The following is a 27,266-nucleotide window of genomic DNA, read 5'->3' on the forward strand; positions in this document are numbered from 1 at the left end:
GATTTTGTCCTTTAGTTACTTTAGTTTTAAAAACAAAGGACCAGAGTGCAGTTGGCCTTGATGTAGTGGAGAAGAGTGGAAAGAGAGCACAAGAAGCCTCTCTCATACTGACCCCTTCTCTGTAGGTCTGGCCACAAGGCAGCACAGCACCAAATGCTGCACTTCCTAAGACATGGCACATCAGCCAGGCTCAGCAGGGAAGTTATAGGGAGCAATAAGCCCTACACAGTGCCTCCCAGAGTTTCCCAGGGGGCAGCTCCATACCATCCTCTGCTCGGAGCTGTGTCTTCGTGACACTCTGGCTCAAAGTACAGTTTCAGTAACATTTGATATGTATTTTCTATTAGAGATTCACCAAATCAGCAGATCAGATTCTTCCTAGCCCACAGCTCCATCTGTTTCTGAACTCTTTGAGCTTTATCCTGATACCAAAATCCTACAGGTTGCCTCCAATTTCAATCACCCTTTGGTTTATACCAGAGATATCTAGAGCTGTGTGTTTCTGATGCTGAAAAGTTTTAGAATCCCCTAGGATACAGAGGGGAACTCTAAATTTTGTTCCAAAAACTTTGTTTCAGTTACTCCCCAGTGTATATAGCAGCAAATATAAACTTTCCATATTTTCTAGTTTAAATTATGTGCTCATCACCAAACAAGAGACTGCTTGCCCTTGCAGCTCACTTCATAACACTCAACTAGAGCTTCCATCATTCCAGCTGCTGATGCTGTGGTTTTTCCACTACTATCCTGCCAAAAACAAAATTGAGTGTTTAAAGCAGCAAATGTCATTACCAAGGAGGTAAACCACCCATAACTACTAACAAGTGAATTGCCTCAGAATAAACAGAGAAAGTCAGGCATCCTGCATTGTAAGCTTACTGCAAACAGAGCTCCAGCAAGCTGATTCTTTTCTGACTAGCAAAGAAAGCAGAGTGATTTGCACAGATCTCTACCACATATCCAGCACTTTGGCCCTGGTAAGATTATGTGAGCCCTTTATCCTTCAGAAGCAGTTCCATGCAAGTTTTCTGTAGGTGTATCATAGGGTCCCCACAGGCTTCTTCCCTCTTGAGCCTGTGTCTAGACTGATAATAAAGAATCTTCCACACCTTCTTTTGCTGGATCACCCAAGTGTCTTTATTTACAGTGTTCATGAAGTTCCCAGACCCTTCCCAGGGTCTCCTGGCTTTTGAGGCTTCTTTCTTTGGTAAGAAGACAGAGACAGCAACACCACCCTCCTGCCTCCTCCCAGGTCAGCCTCCCCACTTAGCTTTGCCCAGGGCTTTTATAGCCCTCTTATGCCTCAGCCCAGCTGTCAGCACTTAGTTCAGCATGTTCCTCTAAGCCAGCCCTCATTAGGGCTTGCAGCTGGGCTCCCTGCTGAGTACCTGTGTCTCCACTCCTGGCCAGAGAGCAGGCTGCAGCGAGCATTTTGGCAGGGCCTTAAAGGGGCTTACCCCTGTCCTGCCACAAGGTGAAATTCACTTCTGAGGAAAGGACCAATACAGGACCTATGCAGCACATAAATATGAATTAAATTCACCCAGTGTGAGAGTCTTTTGGCTAAGATCTTCATATCCATTGTCTTGCCTGCTCTGTGTGGAGTGTATTGTTAAGGCTTGTCCTGGCATCCTCAGCCAAAAATTCCCTGGTCTGGCTTCTATCCTCAACCCCATATGTGGCTGCATTTCAATGGCAAATTGATTCCTACATGCACATAGTTTGTAAATAACTGTTTCTTTGGAATGAAAGAGGCAATAAATAAAAGCTGTTATAATAAATGCACAAAAATAGTGTTAATACAGCCCTAAGGATGTGAGAAAGCATAGTCAGAAGTCAGGAAATTCTAGAAGATAAGGTTGTTCCAATAACCTTAACTCAGCCATCACGGTATATCCTACATACTTTATGGAATAGACTCAGAACAAAATAATGTATTATGGTTTACAACTGGTGCCCAGTCCTGTAATCCTTACTCATGTGAGTAATTTGTACTCATTTGAGCAAACCTAGTGACTTCAATGTGATGTGCTTGTGAAAAAGACAAATGCAATCTTAGGATGTATCAGGCGAGACATTTCCAGTAGAGATAGAGAAGTATTAATGCCATTGTACAAGGCACTGGTAAGACAACTTCTGAAATACTGTGTACAGTTCCAGTCACCCATGTTCAAGAAGATGAACTGAGACTAGAACAGGTACAGAGGAGAGCTACTGGAATGATTAGGAGAATGGAGGGCCTATCTTATGTGAGTAGACTGGAAGAGCTTGGCTTTTGTTAGCAAAAAGAAGTCTGAGGGTGAATATGATTGCTCTCTGTCATTAGTGGGCAAATACCAGGGATGGTGAAGAGCTTTTTAATCATTTAAGACCATATTGTGACAGGAACAAATGGATATAAACTCGTCATGAACAAATTCAGGCTGGAAATTAGAAGAAGTGGTCTAATCAACAGAAGGGTGAGATTCTGGAAGAATGGTTTCAGAGTAACAGCCGTGTTAGTCTGTATTCGCAAAAAGAAAAGGAGTACTCGTGGCACCTTAGAGACTAACCAATTTATTTGAGCATAAGCTTTTGTGAGCTACAGCTCACTTCATCGGATGCATTGTATGTAGTTCAGTATGCATTGTATGCATCCGATGAAGTGAGGTGTAGCTCACGAAAGCTTATGCTCAGATAAATTGGTTAGTCTCTAAGGTGCCACAAGTACTCCTTTTCATTCTGGAAGAAGTTTCCCAGTAGAAGTTGTGGGGACAAACAACTTAATTAGTTTTAAGAGAGAGCTGGACAAACTTATGAGTGCAATTGTGATGATGGGGGCAGGGCTTAATAGCCTTGGAGCTCAATTCCGGTTAACATTTTATGTTCCTAAAAAGCTCATTCTTCAGAGTTTCAGTTGGCTAGCTGCAGTAGTCAGAAAGGGATTTCTTTTTTCCCTCATAATGTATTCTGTTGTTTGGGTTTTTTTTCTCTCCTTCCTCTGAAGCATTAGGGATGGCGACAGCTGGAGAAGGGAGATTGGGCAGGGTGGGCCAGGTGCTTTGAGGTTTCCCCAAACATTCTCTCTCTCAGATGCTTGGCTGGCTGGTTATTGTTCACACGTTCAGGATCTAACTGATTGCCATATGTGGGGTCAGGAAGGAATTTCTCCCCCAGGTCAGACTGGCAGTGACTTTGAGGGATTTTTGCCTTCCTCTGCAGTGTGTGGGTGCAGCTCACTTGCCAGGATTATCTGGGTATATTTCTTGTTTAATCATTTCCTTGTCACTGTGGGGACCTCGGGCACTGGTGCACCTCAGTCCCTTCTATTCTCTGCCTGTCCTATAAAACATTCTAGTTTCTGGGCTGTAATACTTCGGTCTAATTACAGTTATTGGGTTTAATGTAAAAAGAAAAGGAGTACTTGTGGCACCTTAGAGACTAACCAATTTATTTGAGCATAAGCTTTCGTGAGCTACAGCTCACTTCATTGGATGCATACTGTAGAAAATATAGAAGATGTTTTTATACACACAAACCATGAAAAAATGGGTGTTTATCACTACAAAAGGTTTTCTCTTCCCCCACCCCACTCTCCTGGGTAGTTTTGGTGGCCGGTGATATACTAGTCAGATGAGGTGATCTGGTGGTTCTTTCTGGCCTTAAACTCTGACTGTAATGGGACTGTTTGCTCAAGCAAGGATTACCCATGTGAGGAAAGGTTGAAGGACTGAATCCTTAACAAGAGAAAGAGAAAATACTACATACTATATGTGCTGTGTGGTCAAATTAAGATTGCTGGAGTAATTCTAACTTTGAATATCCTGACTCTTGAATACTTGATTGCATGACCTTAGCATTGTAATAATGCGTTTGTGGTTTGGTTTGGTTTAGAATTTTTTAATGTCATATGCTTTTTAAGGGGAAACCTGTAAAAGAAAGAAAAACTGGAGCCAGTGGAATTTGTGTTCTTTGAATAAATAAGTGCAAACATATCTGTCTGTGCACACATGTATGTTTCAGCCAAATTTCAAGTAGCCTGTCATTTTAATGGTCATTTTAATCTGTGAATACCCACTAAATAGTTTTCAAATGCTTGTGTATTCGTTAAATCAAATAGAGTGCTTTGGGGTTTTGTGGAGGTTTTTGTTGTTTTTTTTCAAAATCAAACAAAAGTGTTATTTCTCTGTGATGGGTTGTGTACCCCACACAGGCCCTGAATGGGTTAAGGTGGGCCTAAGAGGCCAATTAACATACCTGGCAGCACCTGTTAGAGAAAAGGCCAGGCTTCATTAATGATGAAGCCCAGCTGAGGAGGAGCTGGATGGTGATCAGAAAGCCAGGAGGTTGAGAGCAGAACGGACAGCCACAGGGGAGAGTCTGCAACCTCAAGAGGTCATAAGGAGGAAGCCCAGGGAGTAGAATAAGTCCTGGGATCCTAGCCTGACAAGAAGAAGCCAGCCAGCAACCAGGGACACATTAAGCACCCACTGAAGTGCAGCAGCCTCTGGGATTTGGACGGCTATGGAGAAAGAAAACCCAGAAGAGGTGGATTAAATTGTCACTTGGCCAAAGGGCCAAGTTATGGGAAAACAGACCACTGACAGGGGGCGCCAGACAGCGGCTATGCAATATGTGGCCAGAAATGTGTGGCATGCTCTGGTTCATGAACCCCTTCACACCCTGAAAAAGGCCTGTTTTCATGTCAAGTTTTGTTTCAAACCTCAGTTCTTTTAGCTAAGATCAGTGGTTCTCAAACTAGGGCTGCCGCTTGTTCAGGGAAAGCCCCTGGCAGGCCAGTCCGGTTTTTTTAAATGCTGCGTCCACAGGTTCGGCCAATCGCAGCCGCCACTGGCCGCAGTTCACCACCCCAGGTCAAGGGGGCTGCGGGAAGCAGCGTGGGCCGAGGGATGTGCTGGCCGCCCTTCCCGAACCGTGGCCAGTGGGAGCCGCTATCGGCCAAACCTGCGGACAGAGCAGGTAAACAAACTGGCCTGGCCTGCCAGAGGCTTTCCCTGAACAAGCAGAGGCCCTAGTTTGAGAACCACTGGCCAAGATCCTGTCTAAAAGGGTATGGTCACAACTTTTGAAAAACAGGAAGAGTATTTTTCTCACATACCCAAACTAAACAAAAAATGGCTGTTGGGATTTTTCTCAAATTTTCCAAATACAAATTGCCTTTAGCCAGAGAACAATCATGTACATTTATAGCCCAAATTTTGAATATTTTTGGAGAGTTATCAGAACACAAAAACACAAGGCTTTAATGGAATTTTAACTTGAACAGATGCTATAAGAATTCTTTATAATAATCACTTACCAACAGGAGTCCAGCTCTGAAGGGCTGTCTATCTATCATATTTCTACAGAACCTTCCAAAGGCATTTCACCCACATAAGGACTACAGGATTGAACTTTAGGATCTAGAGTCTTTCCAAGTGCAGAAAAACCCATGTAGTGATGGGAAATTCCTATCTAGCTCAATCATATTTGTAGAATACCCGTTACTATTTTATCTGAATGCTGTCTCAGGGGTTCTCTGACCTACTCCCTTTCAACTAGTGGCACAAACTTTTGAAAAATACTCTTTTAGAAAAACATTGGATTGCAGGATTAGAAGCAGGAAGGGTTAACTTTGTAAAATTATGAGAATGGGTTCATGTTGTGTTCTTTTCTATTTTAGTTACACAGATTATCATAAGAATGATATTTTTAATCCCTCCTTGTTCCTTGAAAGACACTGGGGTAGCCTACTATGCTGGCCTTTTAAAGGTTCCATAATTTGATTGGCCTTTCCTATTCCCCTCACTTTCCTGTCTCAGCAGCCAGAGCGTGGTAGACCAACCATCCAGCCAAAACACAAAATATTTTAAAAGGTCACTATAGCAGTACAGAATTCTGTTTATTACAAAACAAACTGGATTTGTCATTAAAACTCTTGCTTGGCATATGCAAACCAGTCAAGCCAAGCCACAGCATTGTTATCAACATTGTTCAAGGCACGAAGACCTCAAGGAAATTGCGTAATTCTGCCATCCTTAACAATATGTGTTATGGTTTGTGACTGCTCACATCGACATAGTGGACTCTCTCTAAAATGCCACCAAAATTCCATTGCAACACAAATTCCATGTTCAGTACGAAAGCAGTTCAGAAGGCTCCATTGCCTTTGTAGTAAATCAAACCCAGGTTGACATTGAGTGGGGTCTGAGACAAGATAATTATTTGTCACTTTCTCTGTGGACCATGAAGCTCATCACATGTTCTCTACTGTAAATCCGTCACCCAGTAAACTTATCCACCATGGGCAACATGAGGGCAGATGACCATGTGGTGGATTAAACAAGTCTTTTATTAACAGTAGATGTGGCATATCCTGCAGTTTCATCACGACCTTTGCTACACTTTCCTCTATGCAAACACTGGCTGGAGCAATATTGCAGAGAACTGGTAACCATGGTAGAGGAATAGATTTAAGTGTGCCTAAAATAATACGCATATGGGAATTAAGCTGTACATCAATCATCTTTGTGTGAGACGAGCGAGCCCACACTGAAGCGCCATACTCCACTGCTGAATAACAGAGAGCCAAGGGTGAAACTCGTAACATTTGGACATTGCCTCTCCATGTCGTTAAGGCCAGTTTTCCAAGCAGGTTGTTGGGCATTTTGACCTTAGTCATTGTCTTTGTAAGATGGTCACAATATGTGGGAGAGATATTCTTGCTATTATGAATGAAAAATAGGACAAATGACAGTTTTGCTTCTCATCTAGATCTGTAATTTGCTCACTTCTCTTAACAGTAACAGATACATTATACCACCCTGTTCTTGTTTGACGTAAAAGTATTGCTTATGTTGTGTGCTGAACACTAGAGATTTCAGTTGCAAACCTAGGGTAAATGTTAATTATGCAATATGACATTACAAGGCAATACATGGACGGTGCAAGACTGAAGGTCAAAAGACTTTAACCACTCTACAATTGCAACCGTTAACCTGAACTGTACTACCTTATTTCCTATTGACATTTAAAAGTAAATTTCAATTTAAAAAAAAAAAAAACCACAGACAGAGCGTTATTGACTTGGAATGGTAGACCTGAGAATTGCATATTGCAATTGACAACCAACTAAAAAGCTCTTGTTATGTCCAGAGTTCATGTGCTAGGTCAGGTGTTTGTGCATGTGTCCCATTTCAGCTATGTTCGGAAAGAGTGGCGCTGATTACTAAAATGCTTCACTAGAAATCTGCTTTGCACAGTCTCTCCATTGCAATTGAAAAGCAAAACAATCAGTTACCGCTGCTTATTGATCGCGTGGGTGTCCGCCGAAGACTGCCCGGAGGCATACGTGAACAAGGACACTGACAACTGTTGGCCCCGCTAGATCAGGACATTGTGATATTGCTGGAGCGATGTAAAGAAGCTCCTACCACAGCCTGAGAAATAACTTCTTCATTCTTTTCTCACAGAAAAACTGAAAGTGAGTATTAAACATAATGTAGACTTTTTTTTGTCTCTAAGCTTCTCTCCCTCAGCTCCAAAATATCCGAGGGGTGAAAAGTCTGTTTGAAATGGGATCTTTAAGCTTTGTTTTGCAATAGCTCTGACAAGTCATTTGAACTCCCTGTTGTGTTCCAAAGACTATCGCGGGTAATCAGAAGCTATAGTTGTATCAAATCTACCTACTCTTACCATCAGCCTTGCAAGTAATACCAACTGCAGGCGTGACTGATGGCTAATATTGGGCCTAACGGCATGAGTCTCTCTCTACAGCTTGAGCTAAAACATCAGGCTGTCTCAAGCTAACAGCTGCGTCATGCCTGCATCCTCTATGGTTTAGGCCCAGAGAAGGATATATCGACCAATGGGTGATGCAACCTCTTCAAATTTGATTAAAAATCGGCTGAGGTTGTTACAGTGAATATAATTTACTGAAGGAGGCTACTTATTGTAAATGGAACGAATCCCAAGGTCCTTACTCAGTTTGAAATCAATAGTTTTGCCTGAGTAAGGATTGTAGGGTCCAGATTCTTTCTTTCTGCAGAGGAAAAACAAACCAAAACAGAAAGAGGACAGGAAATTCCACAAGGTTCCAGTCAGAGTTCCCACCCACCTCCATAGAACTTGCACTTCCCCTCACATCCACCCTAATTTCTGAGAATCCATCAGAGACCAGCGTATTCCATGTGGCATCCCCATGTCTCCCCAGTGACTCCTGATACTCTATGGCTTTCCCCATCCTGCTGTCAGCACAGTGGTGTTGGGGCTATGTTGACAGGGCTTTTGCTTTATGAAGTTATCCCTGGAACAACTCTAAGAGGTGTCAGGGGATTCCATACAGTCCAACGGTAACAAATTCATAGTGGAGCTCTCGGTAGTTTCCAGGTGGAACAATGCACTTGGCACACCTATTGCCCCAGGCCCTGCCCTCCCACAGAACTCCTCTCCATGGAGAGCTTTCCACAGAGTTGTAGAGTAAGTTGGGAAGAACAGTGGTTAGAGGTGGCACTCAGCCCCCTTCTATGCAGACAAGGATTGCATGGATCCTCGCTGGCTCTGGCTCTACCACTAATTTCCTTCCAGGACCAAAAACTAGAGCAGCTATAAGGATATGCCTGCCATCTGCTAGAGACACACCGATTACAAAACAGGATCTATATCCTTAGTGCCATATTATCCATCAGTCAGTCTGAGGCTTGACAAGGCTGAGGTTTGATGATGTCAATATCAGAAAAAAATGAAGCCAAAGCTAGTGAGAAACTGAAAGAAAATAAAAAATGGTATTAAAAAATTCCTGGGATGCAAATGGCTCTAAAAGATGTGTTAAGAAACAAACCCCATTGTTATTCTAGCCAGGAATCAGGATCAGCTGGTTATCCGCTTAAACAGCTCTCAGACTGTCCTGCCAGCAGAAGGTCTTCCTCAGCCTGTATGACCAAAGCCACAGTTATTGGAAAAACTTCAAGAAATATAACATCATTCTGATCTCCTCCGGAAACTTCACAGTGACTAAAAGCTCTTTCTCTTCATTCAATAAATAACTGCAGCTCCCTGTTGAAAGACAGGCAATGGAATGTCTCACTTTTCGCCTGGCTGGGAGTTCAAGCTCCTGGGAAAAGGTGAGAACCACTTTTACCCTGAATGTTTATGCTAAAAATTTCCATTGCACACACAACCCTTTGTTCAATGACTAGCAGCAAGTGCAGTTTCCTTTAAGGCACTGGCTACATTGTTTATTTGGGATGGGCGGTTCACTCACTTTGTGCTAAAATGGCACAAGTCTATTTGAGGTCATCTATTGTTTAGTTACTTTCACTTACAAATTAGTTGACTTGAACAAAAAGAAAAATACCCAGTGTTATCACAAAGAACCTTGAACAATTTCCAAGGAATCTTTAATCAAGGCCCGAGACATAAAAAGAGTGTGAAGAGATACAAAGTGTGTATGTTGTGGGGTGGTGAGGGAAGAGGGCTAAACCAGCAATAAACAAGCTAGTCATATGGGACAAATGTTGATCCTACTGATGTTGATGGCAAAACTATTGATTTCAAGTCAATGGGAGTAAGATTGCCCATAATTCAATTTCTGGAATCACTACAAAGCAGGATTAACTATGGAGATAGAAATTTAACAAAATTGCAATAAGGAACAAGAGACCTTGTGAAACCCTCTTTGCCACTTAAATCCCATGTGGGATGCCATGGAACCAATTCCTCTGCATCGCAGAGATGCACTTTGTACTGGCTTTGAATTTCACCATAGATTAATCTAATTTATCTGTAATCTGATTAGGATTTTGTGTCCATTTACAATTCCTTAAATCATTCTAACATTTTTGTTCCATTTGGTTGTCTAAAGGAATTTATTTTTTGTCAGTAAATACTACTGTGTCAGATAACATCTCAGGTAAGATTCATGAGATTTTATAGCAGTCAAATAATGCTTTTTAACGGATAATTATGCCTTAAAGTGTAAGGAATTATGTAGCCATTCAATAAAATATGGATTTTTTTCTAGTTAAATTGTCATTTTGGGGGAATAAAATAGAAGATGACTGTTATCTAATCTCAAGATAAGCCATAACCAGAACATTTTCATTTGATTGATTTTATCTCCTGAGGGAAATACTGCATGAATATAATTTTGGAAACCAGCTGTTATATTTCAACTTTTTTAAAAGGCTCTATCCAGTGGAAATGAAGAACATGTGCAACAAATATAGTTTTATCTCTGGTTCATTTGAGAAAACAAATTACCTTAAACAGGAATGCATGACATCCTGTATGGAGCATTAACCTGCACTATGCTTCCTGCAAAACCACCTCATCTTGTTTATAAAAATTCTCAGCACCTTTTTCTTAAAAAGATGGTAAATACTGGTATTCCATTTATTAAAGATAACTAAAGTCCTTGTAAGTGCCAGCAGTAGGATAAAGAGCTCCAGTTTCAGTTAAATCCTGCATTGTAGTCTCAAACAGCATGATTAGTTTCAACAAAAGCCAGTGTGTCCTGGACTTCAGGAAAAGGAGTGGATGGCTTTTGTGCACCAAACTTCCGGAAATCTATGTTTACAAGGAGTTTGCTTTGTTGCAACATTTCTAAATCTGTTGTGATTCTCCCTAGAAAAATGCTGACTTCATTGAGGCATATGACTATCTGCCTATGTTTTCTTTCCCTAGGGCAAGTGTGTATGTTGTGGACACATATTAGAACTTGAGATCACATGAAAGATATCATAGCCAAAGCATATAGTAGATGTAAAATATTTTTTGTTATCAAGCTGGTTATATAATCTCATCAACTATTTATTGTACCACCTGTTCCAACACTGACCTGTATGATAATGAATATAATAAATAATATGAAAAATGTCCCTCGTTTCTTGGTCTCATGATGTCATCTCTGGAGCTTTGGAGGATCCCAGAGACAGTAGAATAACTACAGTTCCACTGCACAGAGACCAAGGCAGGATTTGCTGACTTTATGTGTGGTGCGGCAGAAATGGTTAGGTAATGGGGCTGGAAATCAGGAATATTTTATGCAAATGAAAACATGAGATTATGAACTGCTTTTTGATCTTATCTCTAAGCAGATATTATAGTATGTTTGTAAGCACGATTTAACTATCATCACCAAAAAATAGTAGGTGGACTCTTTCAGTAGCTAATGAAACAGAAATACATTATGTTTGTGTTTGTAACAAGAGGTATTGCACACCATACATCTATAAGTGTTACAGCTCTGTCAAATCAATAAAGAGAATGGTGACATGATGTCAGAATAAAAAATGCCCCAATATAGATCTTGAAAAATATATATATCTTGATTCAAGTTTATGTCCTATACTTTATATTTCAATATTATTTTGTTCCCCATATAATTTTGTGTCCTGGTGTCAAGGAGAAACTATTATGAAGAGAAGATTAAAAACAAAACCAGGATATTGTTATATTATGTAGTGAGCTTCATTTCAGCACTAAACCTTAGAAATAAAATTAGATAGATTTAGGTTTACAACATGTCATTTTCGCCTCTAGAAAAGCTTGCTATGTCATGTGTATAATGAACAGAAAACAGATGTCTCCTGGAGATTTTAAAATATATTTACATCTATTTATTAAAATGTGAACTTGAATCAAAATACCTACTTACCATTAAAGAGATAAGGTAGGTGAGATAATATCTCTTACTGGGCCAACTTCTGTTGGTGAGAGAGACATGCTTTCGAGCTTACACAGAGCTCTTCTTCAGGTATCAGACCTGGTGGCTATGTAGGCTCAAAATCTTGTCTCTCTCACCAACAGAAGTTGGTCTAATAAAAGATACGATCTCACCTATCTTGTCTCTCTAATCTCCTGAGATACAACACTGCTGTGACTGTGCACACTTACTACTAGTAAGCCAATCTGTTTGGTTGCAGTTGGTTGGTTCCTAAATTTATCCACACAATTTCAGTAAACTGGTGCAGGAGATACATTTGGATGTTGTGAATGAAAGAATTTTTCTTTGTATCTGAAACTCAACAAAAGGTTAAGTTAATTCCAAGATAAAAACTTTGTTACAGTTAACTTAAGTTGAAAATACAGATCTGAAACTTTAGGTGAAATTTTCTTGTGTGTTTTGAACCTTAAAAGAAAAAAAAGTTAAATAGAAAATTCAAAAAAAAAAAAAAGGAATAGCTCTATCATTGTAAACCAGAATCTCCTTGGCCAAATAGGGCTACCACTATCATTCAGACATATTCTCTTATTTTCGCTAGGGCCCTTGTAGAGAGCAGGAGTGAAGAGATGGCTTTATGGCTACTGCTCACATCTTTCCATTAGAAGAACACTGGCAACTGGCAGTATCCACTGACACAGAAGTCCACTTCCAGAAAGCTCATCACTGGATAGGATCCTACAAGATCAATGTTTTTAGGCTCCACTCTCATGAATGACTATCTTACTGCTGAGCCAATCTTGTTGAGAGATCTTTTAGCAAGTACTTGTGGCACCTTAGAGACTAACCAATTTATTTGAGCATGTAGCTCACGAAAGCTTATGCTCAAATAAATTGGTTAGTCTCTAAGGTGCCACAAGTACTCCTTTTCTTTTTGTGAATACAGACTAACACGGCTGTTACTCTGAAATTTAGCAAGTACAGCTCTTAGGAGTAGTAGCTGATCTTGCTTCTCTGTGGAGACTCATGATCATGGGGCTTCTGTGCATAGTCAAGCTGTTTATGGGACCTGATGAAAGATGACATTTGGCTATATGCAATCTTAAAGTCAGCATAGCCAGCAATACTTCCCTCAGCCAATGGTCTTTGCCTTCTCCACCTCAGGCAGAATCCTAGTTGATGAGTTTTCCCCCAACTTACTTACTGTGTTTTAGACTTCTAGAACTGGAGTCTGGAAAACAGAGAGGGCCCTTACTCTTCCTTGAAGACTTCTGAGATACTTGGAAGCTGTGTGAATCATAATAGGAAAGCCTACAGAGGGTGCTTCTTACACTGCCTTTTCATCTGAGGCTGCTTCGTCTGAGGTGGTCAGAAGAGGGATGCTTATTAATTTGCAGACACCACTTGTCAGCCCCTTTTGTTCTGAGCAAATGAGGCATAGATTTCTTAGAAAGATACTCAGAGAAAGGGCTGCCATACTTGCTGCAGCTCGGTAGTAGTGGTTACTGCTTCCTCACTGAACCTACCCTTCCACATTTTTGTTTAGGATTGGAAAACACTGCCTTTCTTTATGTGTGAGGGCATATAGAGACCCTTCAAAAGTTGTGGCTGTGTGATGGGGTGTCCACCCCACAAATGTCCTGAAAGGGTTAAGGCTGCTTGAGAAGGGGGCAAATTAATGCAAAAGGCCACAGCTGAGAGGAATCAGGTGGCTAAGCAATCCCCTGACTGAGGGAGGAAGCCCAGCTGGGGAGGAACGAGCTGGGCTGGATTTATAAATACAGAAATTGGAAGCAGAGAGGGCTGCTGGGAAAGCCTGCAGTTGCTCCCTGGGAGAAGGGAGGTGTGGTTGGACTGGCAATCCCAGAGGGGGGGAAACCAGGAAAGTAGGACAGGAATCAAGGAAAGACAGTAAGGTCTAAGAAGGAACAGACCTTGATTGCTGGCTAGAGGGTCCCTGAGCCAGAAAAAATGGAGTAGAGAGCGGGCCCAGCTTCTCCTGTCAGCTACTGAGGGAGTGGCACTACGATACAGTGAATAGGAAGACTACCTGAGCCTGTTTGTTGGAAGAGACTTCCCAACCCAAGAAGGAGAAACCATTATGTGGTCTGGCCTGAGGGCCAAGTCACAAAGAGTCAGCAGTGGTTCCTGGAGCGAGAGAGGGTCGGCAGACAAGAGAGAGAGATGAAGAGATGGCGTGCTACTGCAGAAGGGTCATCTACCTCTGAAGCTAATTCTCAGAGCGGCCAGGAGGAGGTGCCATCCCTGTGGTAAGTGGACCACCTTGTCACAGGCAGCTATTGCTGAGTTGTAAAATTCAAAATTAACAGTTTTGAACTGTATATCTAGTGATCGCATTTGGGCAAGACAAGCAAGATAAGGCTAAAAAACCCCAGCTAAATAGTCTTGAGTCAGTCAGTGGTCTCTGAAGCAGTGTTCAGCTTGGGAAGGCCTCTGTGGAGTCCAATACAAATAGAGTAACCATCCAGCACATGCATCGCACTCTGCACAACACCACAGTTGCACAGTTGGCTGTCCTGGATGCCCCTAGCATAGTCGGTCATGGCACAGTGAACCATGCCCCAGAAGTGGCATCTGGGCTGGTGGTGATGTGGGAGTTCCTGTTAGTGGCAGAGGCTCTCTCCCATTCTGTCCACCAGAGTGAGCTGAAGATGTTATCAGCTGGATGGAAAGCATGCCGTACTGTCCTGATAGGATTTCTGCGACACAGTCAGTGGCAGGGTGCATCCCATATATCCCTGAACACTTAAGTGTGGTATTTGCTGTACCTTTATTAGTTTGTTGGGTGCATTCTGATGACGGATGTTAGGTGGAGGGATATTGGCTAGGACTGGTAAACATACAAGTTTTGTTGGCTTCAGGGCGCCTATGATAATTCTGTTGGTATGATTAAGCTGTGTTTCTACCACTCTAGTGCAGGCAGAGCTTAACTAAATGGGGGCACAATATTCTTTAACTGACCAGCAGAGAGTGAGCCCTGAACAATATTGTCACATTCCCCTGGAAGGTAATCACAGGTAACCAAAACTGCAACCAGCAAACTGAATCTATTGGATCCTGGTTACTGTGGACCTAGAAAAGAACAAGGATCTGTATTAAATGTTGGCCCAAAGAATTATGAGTATAGTAATTGCTGGATCCGCCTATCTACTTATGTGCAAGAATTTGGGGGAAGAACCATAAATACTTACACATAATTAGGTTTGGCTAATTCAATTTTTTAAAATAATTTTGATGGATTATATCTATGTTTGTTTTTAATCATTTTTTTCTGTTTTTATCCATTTAAATTTTCGCAGTTATGGGAAATAATGGTGGTCAGACAACAATTATTTCATGACGGTAGACATTGAGATTCAAAAATTAAACCTTTCAAACACAAAGTGTGAGTATCACAAGTCAAAATATACACAGTAAATATGCTTCAATCAAACTCTAATTCTCAAGCAGCATTTTTTTTTCTTTGCCTAACTGTAAATTTTTATTATTGTCAGTGGAAATATTTTTGTCGGTTTGTCTGTATATGGTGACATTGATTGTTTGCCAACAGTTACTGATAAAAATTGAATCATTCCAAGCCTTCCCATAATGGACATTTCAGTTCTGACTCATCTCTAATTCTGAAAGCTAAATGCTTATTCTTTCTTGGAAATACTTCATTCTCTCCTTCCCACGTCCCACCCCCCATCAACAGTGCTCTGAGCAAGGATTCTCACACTTATCCAATGCAGGAGATTGTCTCGTACACCACTTCCCCTCCTACTCAAAATTACATAATATCCTTGTGACAACTAAGCAAGTGCTCATATAGAAAAGCAATCGTAGGAAAATGAAGTATTCTTAGCTGTCGTTAGTACAATATGTTTAGTTTTTATGGAACACAAGTTGAAATTCTGGCCATGCTGAAATCATTGGGAGTTTTGTCTTCAGTGGGGTAAGGGTTTAACCCCCATGGTCTACTTTGCTCTCCATTTCATCTCCCACTCTCATCTGCTCTGCTTCCCGCAACTGCAACCAAGAAGGAAAGTCAATGCCATGGTACCAGCCAGCTCTGCACGGACCATCAGTGGTCCACTAATAACCACTTGAGACCCACCAACTTACAGAATATCTATTTCTCTTCTTTATATAAGAATGTTGTTCATTCTTCCTTTACAGCATCATCATCATTGATCAGCATTCTCTGTCATTCATTCAAAATTTCTGGTAAAAGGAAAAACTATACTTTTTGATGTCATACTAGTAAATGGGTAGTGAGTAAGAAGGAGCCCTGTTAGTGATGTTATGGTCAAGGTTTTCAAAAGTGTTCGGTAACTCAATTGTTAAATGCCCAACCTGAGATACTATGAAGGGTATTGCTTTTCAGAAAATGCTGAGCATTCATCCACCCTCTGAAAATCAGGCCCCTTAAAGGTATCTCAAGATGGGAACCAAAAAAAATTAAGCACACAAAATTACTATTCCCTTTTGAACATTGAGGCCTATTATATAAAAAGGCAACATGCTTCTAATGCCTCATGAGCTTCATCCTTCCCACATCACTTTGGATGGTGCAGCTGCCTTCCCCAGAATGACCAGTTCTGTGGGCCGGTACCAACAGGGGTATGAAGCCATGGCCCTGACTCCACCATGGCCCTCCCTTCCACTTTGGGTCAACTTGCACCCCTGGGAGATATCAGGAGGGAGTAGACCCTGTGTTTTCCTAAGCACTAGGATAGCTTTTATGCCTGGCCTTTGCATGGAGTGCCCTACGTGGGGAAGGGTAGGGGGAGTCTCTATGTTCCTTACCCCCAGCCAAGTACACCATGCTATGGCCAGATGCAATTCTCAGTGCAGATCAGGAGGGAGACTGCAAAGCTGGTGCTGGACCAGTCCCCTGGCATAAATTAGAGCAGCTGTGATGGGTTTATGCCAGTCAATGCTCACTTTACACAAGGGGAATCCCTAAGTGGTAAGATCCCATGGGTTAAATTCTGCTTTGAGATGAGCCAGAGAACTGGGGCCACAATCTTTATCAGGGATGTACACTTCTATTTACTATGTACTCTATTTCAGCAATATCTTTAAGATTCTTTTACATTCAGAATTCTGAAAAAAATGAGAACTTCACATTAATGTAGGTTAAGTTGATGTTTTTGGTCTTGGCTTGTTTAATGGGTACCCTGCAGTACTGTTTAGACTGGGGAATGACGAGATTACTGTTTGCCAACAGGAAATTAGGTTGAGTTCATTATAAACACACCGGTAATCATCTGGAATGTATTTAGGATTATATTTTAACCCTGTCCCTCCTGCATATTATACTATGTCATGTTTTCCTCCATACCAACCCTTACACATGGAAGATCATTGCTGAATTTTTCCATAAAACCACTACCCTTTCCTCCTTGAAATTCTTCCCAAGACCCACTCCCTCTGTAATACCTACAAGAAAATTGTCTAATACCATACATGAGAAATATATAGATATTATATTATTGTTTGATTGGAATTGTAAGTCTTAGCAGCTTCATTATAGACCTTAACAACTGATATTTAATAATTCAACAAAGAAAACAGTTTTGACTGCCATAGCTCTGATACTAGTATCAAACATGTCTTTTTAGATAGTTTACAGGTTGATGGTTTTATGTGTATAGTCACATTTTCAAAGCACCCAGTTTTGTGCATTCTGGTGCTTATAGACACATACTTGCCTGTACCAACAGGATGGTGCCTGGTTTCCAAAGCCCTATGGGTACAGGTTGAAAAGTAGGCCTGACTGAGAGCACTAAAGGTCTTGGCACACAAATATTTTGGGCAGAAGGCAGTGCAGGGATTTAAAAATGGGCTTGAGTGCATCAGATCTTGACACCTTTAAGAACTCATGGAGGACAGGTGAGGTCCCAGAGGCCTGACTGATAAAAATAGTACTTTTCTTTAAAAAGGGAAACAAAGATGACCTGGGGAACAATAGACCAATCAACCTAACTTCAATACCTAGAAACATACTGGGACAAATTATTAATATTGAGGAAGGAATGCAAGCCAAAATACATAAAGAACAGGTTAAAGAATATTCAAGTATTCAAGGTTAAAGTATTCAAGTTGGCTGTTGGAAACTTTCACTTCAGTTTCCCTGCTGCCTCTCCATTGCCGGAGACTTTCTCCATTGCCGGAGACTTTCACTACAGCAAAAAAGGTTCCAGCAGTGGGGAGGCAACAGGACACCAGACGGCTGAAAATAGCCCTGTAGACATGGGAGGCACTGCTTGCGTAGAGAGCCAATAGGATATATACCATAAAGGTTCTGGTGTGTCTGTACTCTACTAGTCTAAACAGTGCCTCACAATCTACACTGCTGTTTATATCCAAGCTAGCTGGGCATGCAGTGTCTCTATTATATATGCTGCCATAAGTACAGACATAGCCAAAGAGTTGTTATCGATGGTTTACTTGGGGAGTAGATCTAATAGGATCCTTCAGGAGTCAGTCCCAGGACTGGTACTAGTCAATATATTCATTAATGACTTGGAAAATGAAGGTGAGAATATGTTTATCAAATTTGCAGATGGCACCACTGTGGGAAGGATTGCAAGCACTTTGCACTTGTCTTTATTGAATTTTGTCTTGTTGATTTCAGACTAAATCTCCAATTTGTCAAGGTCATTTTAAATTCTGATGTCCTCCAAAGTACTACACTTAGGAAAGAAAAGTCAAATGCACAACTACAAAATGGGGAATAACTGGCAAGGTGGTAGTACTGCTGAAAAGTTCTGGAGGCTATAGTGGATCACAAGTTGAATATGAGTCAAAAATGTGGTGGAGTTGCGAAAAAGGCTAATATTCTGGGGTGTAAGACACGGGAGGTAATTGTAAAATTGTGCTTGGCACTGGTGGGGCCTCAGCTGGAGTATTTTATCCAATTCTGGGTGCCACACTTTAGCAAAGATGTGGATAAATTGGAGAGAATCCAGAGGAGAACAACAAACAGGATAAATGGTTTGAAAACTTGACCTATAAGGAAAGGTTACAAAACTGGGTATGTTGAGTCTTGAGAAAAAGAAAACTGATAAGTCTTCAAATACCATAGGGTCCTTATAAAGAGTACAATGATCAGTTCTTCATGTCCCCTGAAGACAGGGCAAGAGGCAATGGGCTTAATTTTCAGTAAGCAAATTTAAGTTAGATATTAGGGAAAACTTTCTAATTAGAGTAGTTAAGATCTGAAACAATCTTTCAAGGGAGTCCGTGGAATCCCCATCATTGGAGGTTTTAAAGAAAAGACTGGGCAAACACCTGTCAGGGATCATTTAGATTGACTTGGTCCTGCTGTAGTGCAGGGGGCTGGACTTGATGATCTCTCAAAGTCACTTCCAACCCTACATTTCTATGATTCCATGATCTCTCCAACTCTAACCCTCCCCTTTCTTTTGTTTCCCAACTCTCCTTTGTAGCAGCAGGCTCTGGGGAAGTTGAGGCATCACCTAGCAATTCTCTGCTCTACCAGAGCTCAGTAATGTGTTGACACAATTCAAATTAAGGAAATAAAACTTTTCTATTTAACTTTTAAAGTATTAGCTGCTCTCATGCCTTGTGACACATGAGGCAACCCAGGTTTTTCACCTCCGTCTGTATAATGTCACATGTCTTGTTCCATTGTTGGTTGTATCCATCACAGCAACATCTTTCTCAGTGGTTTTCTTATATGTTATCTGTCTCCCCCTCTTCCATCTTTCACCAAGTTGCATCCAGTCAAGAGCTTGTCTATGGATATAATTTTTTAACATCCATTCAACATGCCCAAACCATGTCAGCCTTTTTTCTCAGATCATTGCCTCTACAGTCTGTAGGACAGTCCTTTGTTACTCATCAGCGTAAGTTACTATATCCCACTGGCAGACACCAGGTGTTCTCCACAAGCATCTCTGATGGAATGTGTCAAGTTCCCTGTTATGGGCTTTTAGCATTTGCCAAGTTTCAGAAGCATATAACCATGTGGGTATCAGAAGAACACTGCATAACTTTATCTTCATTCTTGTATGTATCTCCCTATTTTTTTTCATATATTTGATAATCTTGACAAAGCTCCACATAGCTTTCCAATTCTTGCTTCTACCTCCTTGTGAAGTTGACCCTCAGTACTGATTGTGCTTTCAAGATACGCAGATTAATTAACCTGCCTATACTCTTCTTTATCAATCACATATACGCCACCATTGCTGACTCCTCTTTTAATGATCTTGACTTTTGTTTTCTTAAAGCTGATTTCTAATTCTACTTTGGTGACCTCACATTTGACATTGATAGTGGTCTTTTTTATGGCATCATCATCTGTGACTAACAAAACAATATAATCTACAAAGTCAAGTTCTTCTCTATTGCACATAATTCCTGTGTCTTCCTTTGATGTTGCTCTTCGCATCATGTAGTCAATCAAAATGCAGAAACAAAGGGATGATAAGATTCAGCTTTGCCACACTGCTTGGCATGGGTCAGCCCTAAAGATGTATAGAACTGCTTATTATAGAAGCTTATGTTATTACTTTAAATCTAAGGCTGTAACACATTTGCATGGGTACATTTCCTGTTTTAACCTTGTATATAACTTTCTTGTTTGTTTTCTTAGTTAATAAATCTTTAGATAGTTTATTACAGGATTGGCTACAGGCATTGTCTTCAGTTTGAGATCTGCACACAGCTGACTTTGGGTAAATCACTGGTCCTTTGGGACTGGGAGTAATCTGAATATTATTGTGATTTTTTTGGTGTAAAGTGACCATCAGTCACATAGTCTGACTTACCAGGGTGGCAAGATAGACTGGAATGCCCAAGAGGCTGTCTGTGACACCATGGTAAGACTATTATAATGCTTTAGGAGTTCACATTTGTTACTGGGTTGGTGAAATCTAATTATAGAACATACAACCAGTTTGGGGGTTCTGCCTTGCTTTTTAACAGTCTGCCCTGAGATTGGCACTCATGATCATGAGCCACTCCAGATAGCATGACTGCTGTGTTTAAGAATGTGCCACCATGAAACTGACTATGAAAAAAATGGCAGCATCTAAATCACCAATCTATCCCTCTTTCCCCATGCATTCTGTTATAGCTACATACTTCATATACGTAAGTTCCAAGTTTACTTCTGTTAGCTCTTCAGAGCCAACACAACTATGGAAGATTCAACTAGATCCTATTAATCAACCGCATTGTTAACTAAGTTCTGATTGCAGATACCATCCAGTGGAGGGTGATCAGACAGGTGTGGGGAATGGGCAGAGTCATGGCTTCTCCCCCTAAATGCTGTGGCCAACAAAACTACAGTTATACATTGGGAGCAGTAATCTGCACAAGATGTAGGGCAAGAGAAGATTCATCCTTCTCCTCCCACCAGATAAGGAAGGGAATTGGAGATAGATTGTGACTCTATGGAGCAGATCTGCAGCTGGTGTAAATTGTCATAGCGCCATTGAAGTCAATGGAGAGGACCTGCCTCAAATTCCCAGTAAGGAGTAACAAGGTACTCCCCCTCACTGAAGGTTTGTGGCAAAGCCATAATTTAGCCTTAGGAGGGCACACTTCATATAAATTAGTACATTCAAAAGATAGGGCTTCTACAGCGAAGTAAGGTTTTTCTTTTTAAATTGATGCCATAAAATATTATATACATGTAATATGGAGCTGTTCACGTTGCTGCAACCTCTCCTGATGGTGCGCCTAAAAAAAACCCCAACAATACTGCATTATGAGCCTTCTTTTGTTGGAGAGGGAGTAACACCTTGTGTGGTAAAATAGCAGTTCACACTTGGGAATGCTTCTCTCCTTACTGTGGGGATTTACAGTTTTAGAGCAAACACTTAAATATTACCTTATAACATGGGGTAAAGATGTTATTGTCATGAATTAGATAATGCTTCTTCAAGCTCTTAAAATGCACAGTGGTCTCTTAGTGCTAAGTATTGGTTTTCTAAATACTTTTATGAAAGATTGGAAAATGTCTGAATAATAACTAATCTTTGTTTGAAAACATAATTAAGTCGCTTATTTACAAGAAAGGCTATAATGACTAAAATGCTGCAGAGGGATAGACAGCTAGAATGAAGCTTTTAAACCTACAAGTAATAAAAAATTAATTCACCATCTCAGATTTCTGGTCTCAATTCAAATAACTTTATTTTTCTAGATTGTATACAATGGTCTCAGAAATGAACCAAGGAGGCTTGCATTAGACTGTATGTTGTATGTGTCTTTTTATGGCTATCATCCTTAGAATACGGATTGCAATCTCTGGCTGAACCTTTTTCTTTAATACATTTAAACCTAAACAAGTAAACATTTTTTTTTCCAACTTCTTGGTCATAAAGTCTTCAGTCCTACTTCCATTGAAGTCAATGGCAAAACTACATTGATTTTACTGGTGCAGAATTAGGCTTCACAGAGTAGAGAAGCAGCACCACTTGTGTCAAAGATCAACATAATTTTAATCTGATTCTATGAATGAGTATCCAAATAAAATTCAGGGTTTCTGATCTTATCTTGAGATAGACAAGGTAGGTGTGGTGATATCTGTTATTGGACCAACTTCTATTGATGGAAGGCATAAGCTTTTGAGCTAGACAGAGCTCTTCTTCAGCTCTGAGGATGGAAGCAGAGTGTCTAAGCTAAATACAAGTTGGGACTAATTTTTAAGCAGAAGGGGTAACACATGTTGGAGGTGATCACTTGAAATGAGCAACTGGGAATTAGATTGTTGTGCGTAAAGGGTTTCAAAAGCTTGTACCCTCCACCAACGCAAATCGTTCCAATAAAATGTATCACCTCACCTATCTTGTCTCTCTCATATCCTAGGACCAACACAGCTACAACAACACTGCAAACAGGTTCTCTTTCGATATCGATTGGTACATCACTCAATACGTTACATTCCAAAAAGAGACATTTTACTTGTGCTTGGGTCTGGTACAATGTCATGGAGTTCAAAAAAACATAACCTGAGTTAAAAGCAATGCTATAGTATGCCAGAGAATTAAAACAGTGTCCCATGAGCCACAGGAATCAGTGAATCAGGTTTTCAGTGTAGGCTGTTGACTATAAAATAGTAGTTTACTCAGTAGAAACAGAATAGTACAGAAAACAATGAAAAAAGGTCTCTCAATGCAAAAATAAATAGAAGCACCATATGTAAGAATCCTTTCATTCTATTTTATGTGAAAATTCTACTACATTAATAATAAAATAAAACTTAGTCATAGACTAAAGAGAACAAGTTGAAGTTTGATGGCATTATATAAAAAGAAACTATGTCATACATTCATCCCTTTCTGCTTTAAGATATTCATGAATACAAAGAAGTCATCAAGAGAAATGAAGGCTTGAGTAGATCTTTCCAGAAAGAGCTGAAGTAATTACAATAAGGACTACAAACTCAAGTTGAACACTAAAGAAAACAAAACTGTCTCTTACGAAAATGTGGGAGAGAAAAATCATATAGTAGTAATTGGAAAGTATTTTAAATCTGATGAGTATGGATCGATTCCTTTGATTTCAGTAGAGATACAGACTAGGGATGAATTTGACTCAAGAGTATTCTAGGTCAATTGATATATAAACTCATATTCCAAGCCAGGAAGACAAACTGAAGAGAACAATAAATCCTGGCTGTTCAGTTTTTGTGACAATATCGAAAATATGAAGAATTTTGAATATGAAGCACTTGTATAGTATTTTCCACTTTTAAGATGTTTTACAAACATTAACTAATTAAACTATTACAAACCGGAAAACAAAATAATATCATGAAGATCCATGTGTCAGGCTGTCTCGAGTGGCTCACAACTGAGAGTGCCAACCTCAGAGAAGACTGTTACAAACCAGGGCACAAACCCTAAATTGATTGTATGTTCTATAATTAGATTTCACAACCAAGTATCAAGTGTGAACTCCTCAAGCACTGTAACTGCCTTAACATGGAATCACAGACAGTCCCCTTGGGCAATCTGGTCTGTCTTGCCACCCAGGCAAGCTTGCCTTTACGATAGATGGTCCCTTACACCAAAACTCACAACAATATTCATGTTACTCCCAGTCCCAAAGGCCCAATCACTTACCCCTGATCAATTGTACCTCAGATCTCACACCAAAGACAATACTTGAAACCAATCCTATAACAAACTATCTAAAGATTTATTAACTAGGAAAAAGAAATAAGAGTTATTTACAAGGTTGAAGCAGGTAAACATACACACACAAATGAGTTACAATCTTGGGCTCCAAAAGGTAATTGAAATTGCTGTAATATGCAAGCGCTATATGTCTGGTAGGGCTGACCCAGCTAAGCAGCTTGGGGATCCCTTGCTTATGCTTAAAAATATTGCTCTTTCCAAATTCCAGGCAGCTAACAATTTCTTCTTGACAGGGATTTTTAATCCTTTCTCTCCAGAGTTCAAGCTGTGATGGAATGACTGTTTGTGCACAGGTTTCAGAGTAGCAGCCGTGTTAGTCTGTATTCGCAAAAAGAAAAGGAGTACTTGTGGCACCTTAGAGACTAACCAATTTATTTGAGCACAAGCTTTCGTGAGCTACAGCTCACTTCATCGGATGCTGTAGCTCACGAAAGCTTATGCTCAAATAAATTGGTTAGTCTCTAAGGTGCCACAAGTACTCCTTTTGTTTGTGCACATCCCCTCTTCGTGGGTGTGAAGAGAACAATCAACAAAGTCTTTTGTCCACTGATGTTTCACAATGGCTTGCCTGGTGTCTATGCGGCTTCCTTTGTTGGGCAGGAAATGACACCTCTTGTGGTAAACTAGCATTTCATATTTAGTAATGCTTCTCTCCTGACTCTGGGGGTTTTCAATTTCAGAGCAAAGACTTTTATAGTTACAAAGCAAATACTTGAATATTACTGCATAACATGGGACACAAATACTGTAAGTGAGATGAATGCATGCAGCAACTCACAAGCATTTCCAAAAGTCCAAACACTGAACACAACATCTCTACAATACCTAACACCTATTTTAACAATACTAACACAAAGGTAAGCCAGATACATTTCCAGCTATGCATTTGTCAGTGTTCATTGAGACCTAGGGGCCTTGGCGTGAGCTGGCACCTGGTATGCAAACATCACACTCTGTCTACAGGAAAAAGTGGGGTATTGGGGGAAAATTCATACCACTGACCAACAAAGACAGAACCAAAACTTGGCATTCTCCAAGAATATCACTGTCAGGACCAGGACTTGGGTAGTCAGACCAAGTGGTAGGAGAAGGAGCTGAAGTCAGGAGTCAATAATCAGAGTCAGGTATTGAGCCAAAGGTCAGAGCCAGAGTTGGAGTCAGAAACCAAGGGCAGGGATCAGGACCAAAGCAGGAACAAGTCAGGGATGCAGGGCCCAGGACCGAGAAAAGGGAAGCAAAGTTGAGGAGTCAGGAAAAAAGGCAGGATCCAACTAGCAGCCAATCAGGAATTCACCCAGTTGCTTAGACAATGTTCTGTGCTTCTTTCTGGCTTAATTAGCACAGACAGACCAATCAGTGGAGTCAGGTGCTCCTCCAGTCAGGACTCCTGTGGGTGGATGACTTTGGTGGGGCTATGGTTCCATCAGTCACTTGGCCCACCAGCTACTAACAAGCCCCTGGATGGTGTCTCAGATGCACAGGACTTTGGACCTGGGTTCAAGACCCATGGATCATCACCCCTCTTCTAGGACACCTTCAGGGCATCACTTGTCATCCACTCCCAGCTTCTGGCAGTCAGAGGTTAGGGAAACCCAGAGCAGGGGTTGCATCCCTGACCATCTTGGCTAATAGCCATTGATGGACCTATCCTCCATGAACTTATCTAATTCTTTTTTGAACCCCATAATAGTTTTAGCCTTCACAACATTCACAGCAGTGAATTCCACAAGTTGACTGTGCATTGTCTGAAGAAGTACTTCCTTTGGTTTGTTTTAAACCTGCTGCCTATTAATTTCATTGGTTGACCCTCTTCCCCCACCCCCCACCCCGGGTTCTTGTGAAGGAGAAAATAACACTTCCTTTTTCACTTTCTCTACAGTGTTCATGATTTTATAGAACACTATCATATCCCCCATTAATCTTCTCTTTTCCAAGCTGAAAAGTCCAAATCTTTTTAATCTCTCTTCATATGGAAGCTGTTCCATACCCTTAATAATTTTGTTGCCATTCTCTGTACCTTTTCCAATACTAATTCCCATTTTTGAGATGGGGTGACCAGAAGTGCACACAGTATTCAAGGTGTGGGTGTACCATTGATTTATATATTGGCACTGTGTCTTATTACCTATCTGTGATGGGGCATCTGCCCCACACTGGCCCTTAAGGGGTTAATAGAGCCCTAGGGACACTGTGCAGGAGGCAACCAATCACAGAAGGGCTTATAGGAGCAACCAATCAAGGCCAGGCAGGCCCATATAAGAAGAGCTGCAGTATGGAGCAGCTTGAGGAGGATTGGTTGCTTTGTAGGCTGAAGGTAGCAAGCACCCTGGACAGAGCAGTGCTGCAGGCAGAGACCCGGGAAGCTAAAGGCAACTCCTAGTAGGCTGCAAGAATCTGTAGGCTGAGGCAAGGGCAAAGAGGGTGCTGGGCCTATGGGGAAGTGGCTCAGGGAGATCTACAGAGGAGTCAAAGGGGATGCAGCAAGTGACAGCCATCTACAGGGTCCCTAGGGCTGAGACCCAGAGTAGTGGGCAGGCCCAGGTCCCTCCCCCAGTCGCCACTGAGGGAAGTGGCTGGACAGATATTGCAGAGCCCCTGGAAGGGAGGAACCCAGAGCATAACATGGCCGGAGGGTTGTGTCACTGAAGAGGATGCCACAATCCTGGGAGCAACGTGGGTCCCAGAGCAGAAGTGATGGCATTGAGGCACCACCAGAGGAGGGTGCCCTGGCAAGCAGAGCTAATTCCCAGGACAGCTGGCAAGTGGCGCCACAGTGGTGAGTTGCACCACATCACACCATCCCTTTCCTAATGTTAGCTTTTTTGGCTGCTGCTACACGTTGAGTGGATGTTTTCAGAGAACTATCCACCATGACTCCAAAATCTTTCTTGAGCAGTAACAGCTAATTTAGATCCCATCATTTTGTATGTACAGTTGGGATTATGTTTTCCAGTGTACATTCTTTTTGATCCACATGGCTTGTAATCTTTTTTTGTTTCTTTGAGGTGGTTCTTTTAACTGCTCTTGGGTCTGCCTGTAGCCAGTCTGAGGCTGCCAGGATAGAGGAGATTGTGGGTAATTCCAGGTGAATCTGGGATATAACTTTTAATTTGAAGGGGGTAAAAAAAGAAGGGTGGGCGGGGGGAGGTTGCCTTGTATAGTCACATTTGGAGCTATTAGACGCAAACTCTGCAGAGGGTAACAGTGAGGACCAATTGCTGTGATGATGATTTATGTAACAACATATGTACTATTCTACTGTTTGATTTACTCTCTCCATCTGGCTGTTCATCTGGGGGTGGTGGGAAGAAAAGGGGCAGGAGTGAACTGTTAATATTCTGAGGGCTTCATGCCAAAAACAGGAGACAATTGTGGGCTGTAATTGGAAATGGTGTGATCTGGGACAACCCAATTTATCCATAGCTGGAGAGTTTCCTCAG

General features: G+C 41.2%; 1 protein-coding gene and 1 long non-coding RNA gene across 2 annotated transcripts in view; one reads left to right on the forward strand and one right to left on the reverse strand.

Annotated features, from left to right (window-relative positions):
- The window catches only part of LOC125637173 (uncharacterized), a 180,424-nt gene that overhangs the window by 10,946 nt on the left and 142,212 nt on the right, over nt 1-27,266 (reverse strand). The gene's annotated exons all lie outside the window — the stretch shown is intronic.
- The window catches only part of ITGA1 (integrin subunit alpha 1), a 151,716-nt gene continuing 137,027 nt past the window's right edge, over nt 12,578-27,266 (forward strand). Inside the window, exons 1-2 of the mRNA XM_075128464.1 lie at nt 12,578-13,911; nt 14,962-15,047. Of these exons, the coding sequence (XP_074984565.1) occupies nt 14,999-15,047 (49 nt within the window). The 5' untranslated portion in view covers nt 12,578-13,911; nt 14,962-14,998. The remainder of the gene's footprint in view (nt 13,912-14,961; nt 15,048-27,266) is intronic.

Source organism: Caretta caretta, chromosome 5 (genome assembly GCF_965140235.1).
Source record: "Caretta caretta isolate rCarCar2 chromosome 5, rCarCar1.hap1, whole genome shotgun sequence".
Classification (NCBI taxonomy): Eukaryota; Metazoa; Chordata; order Testudines; family Cheloniidae; genus Caretta; species Caretta caretta.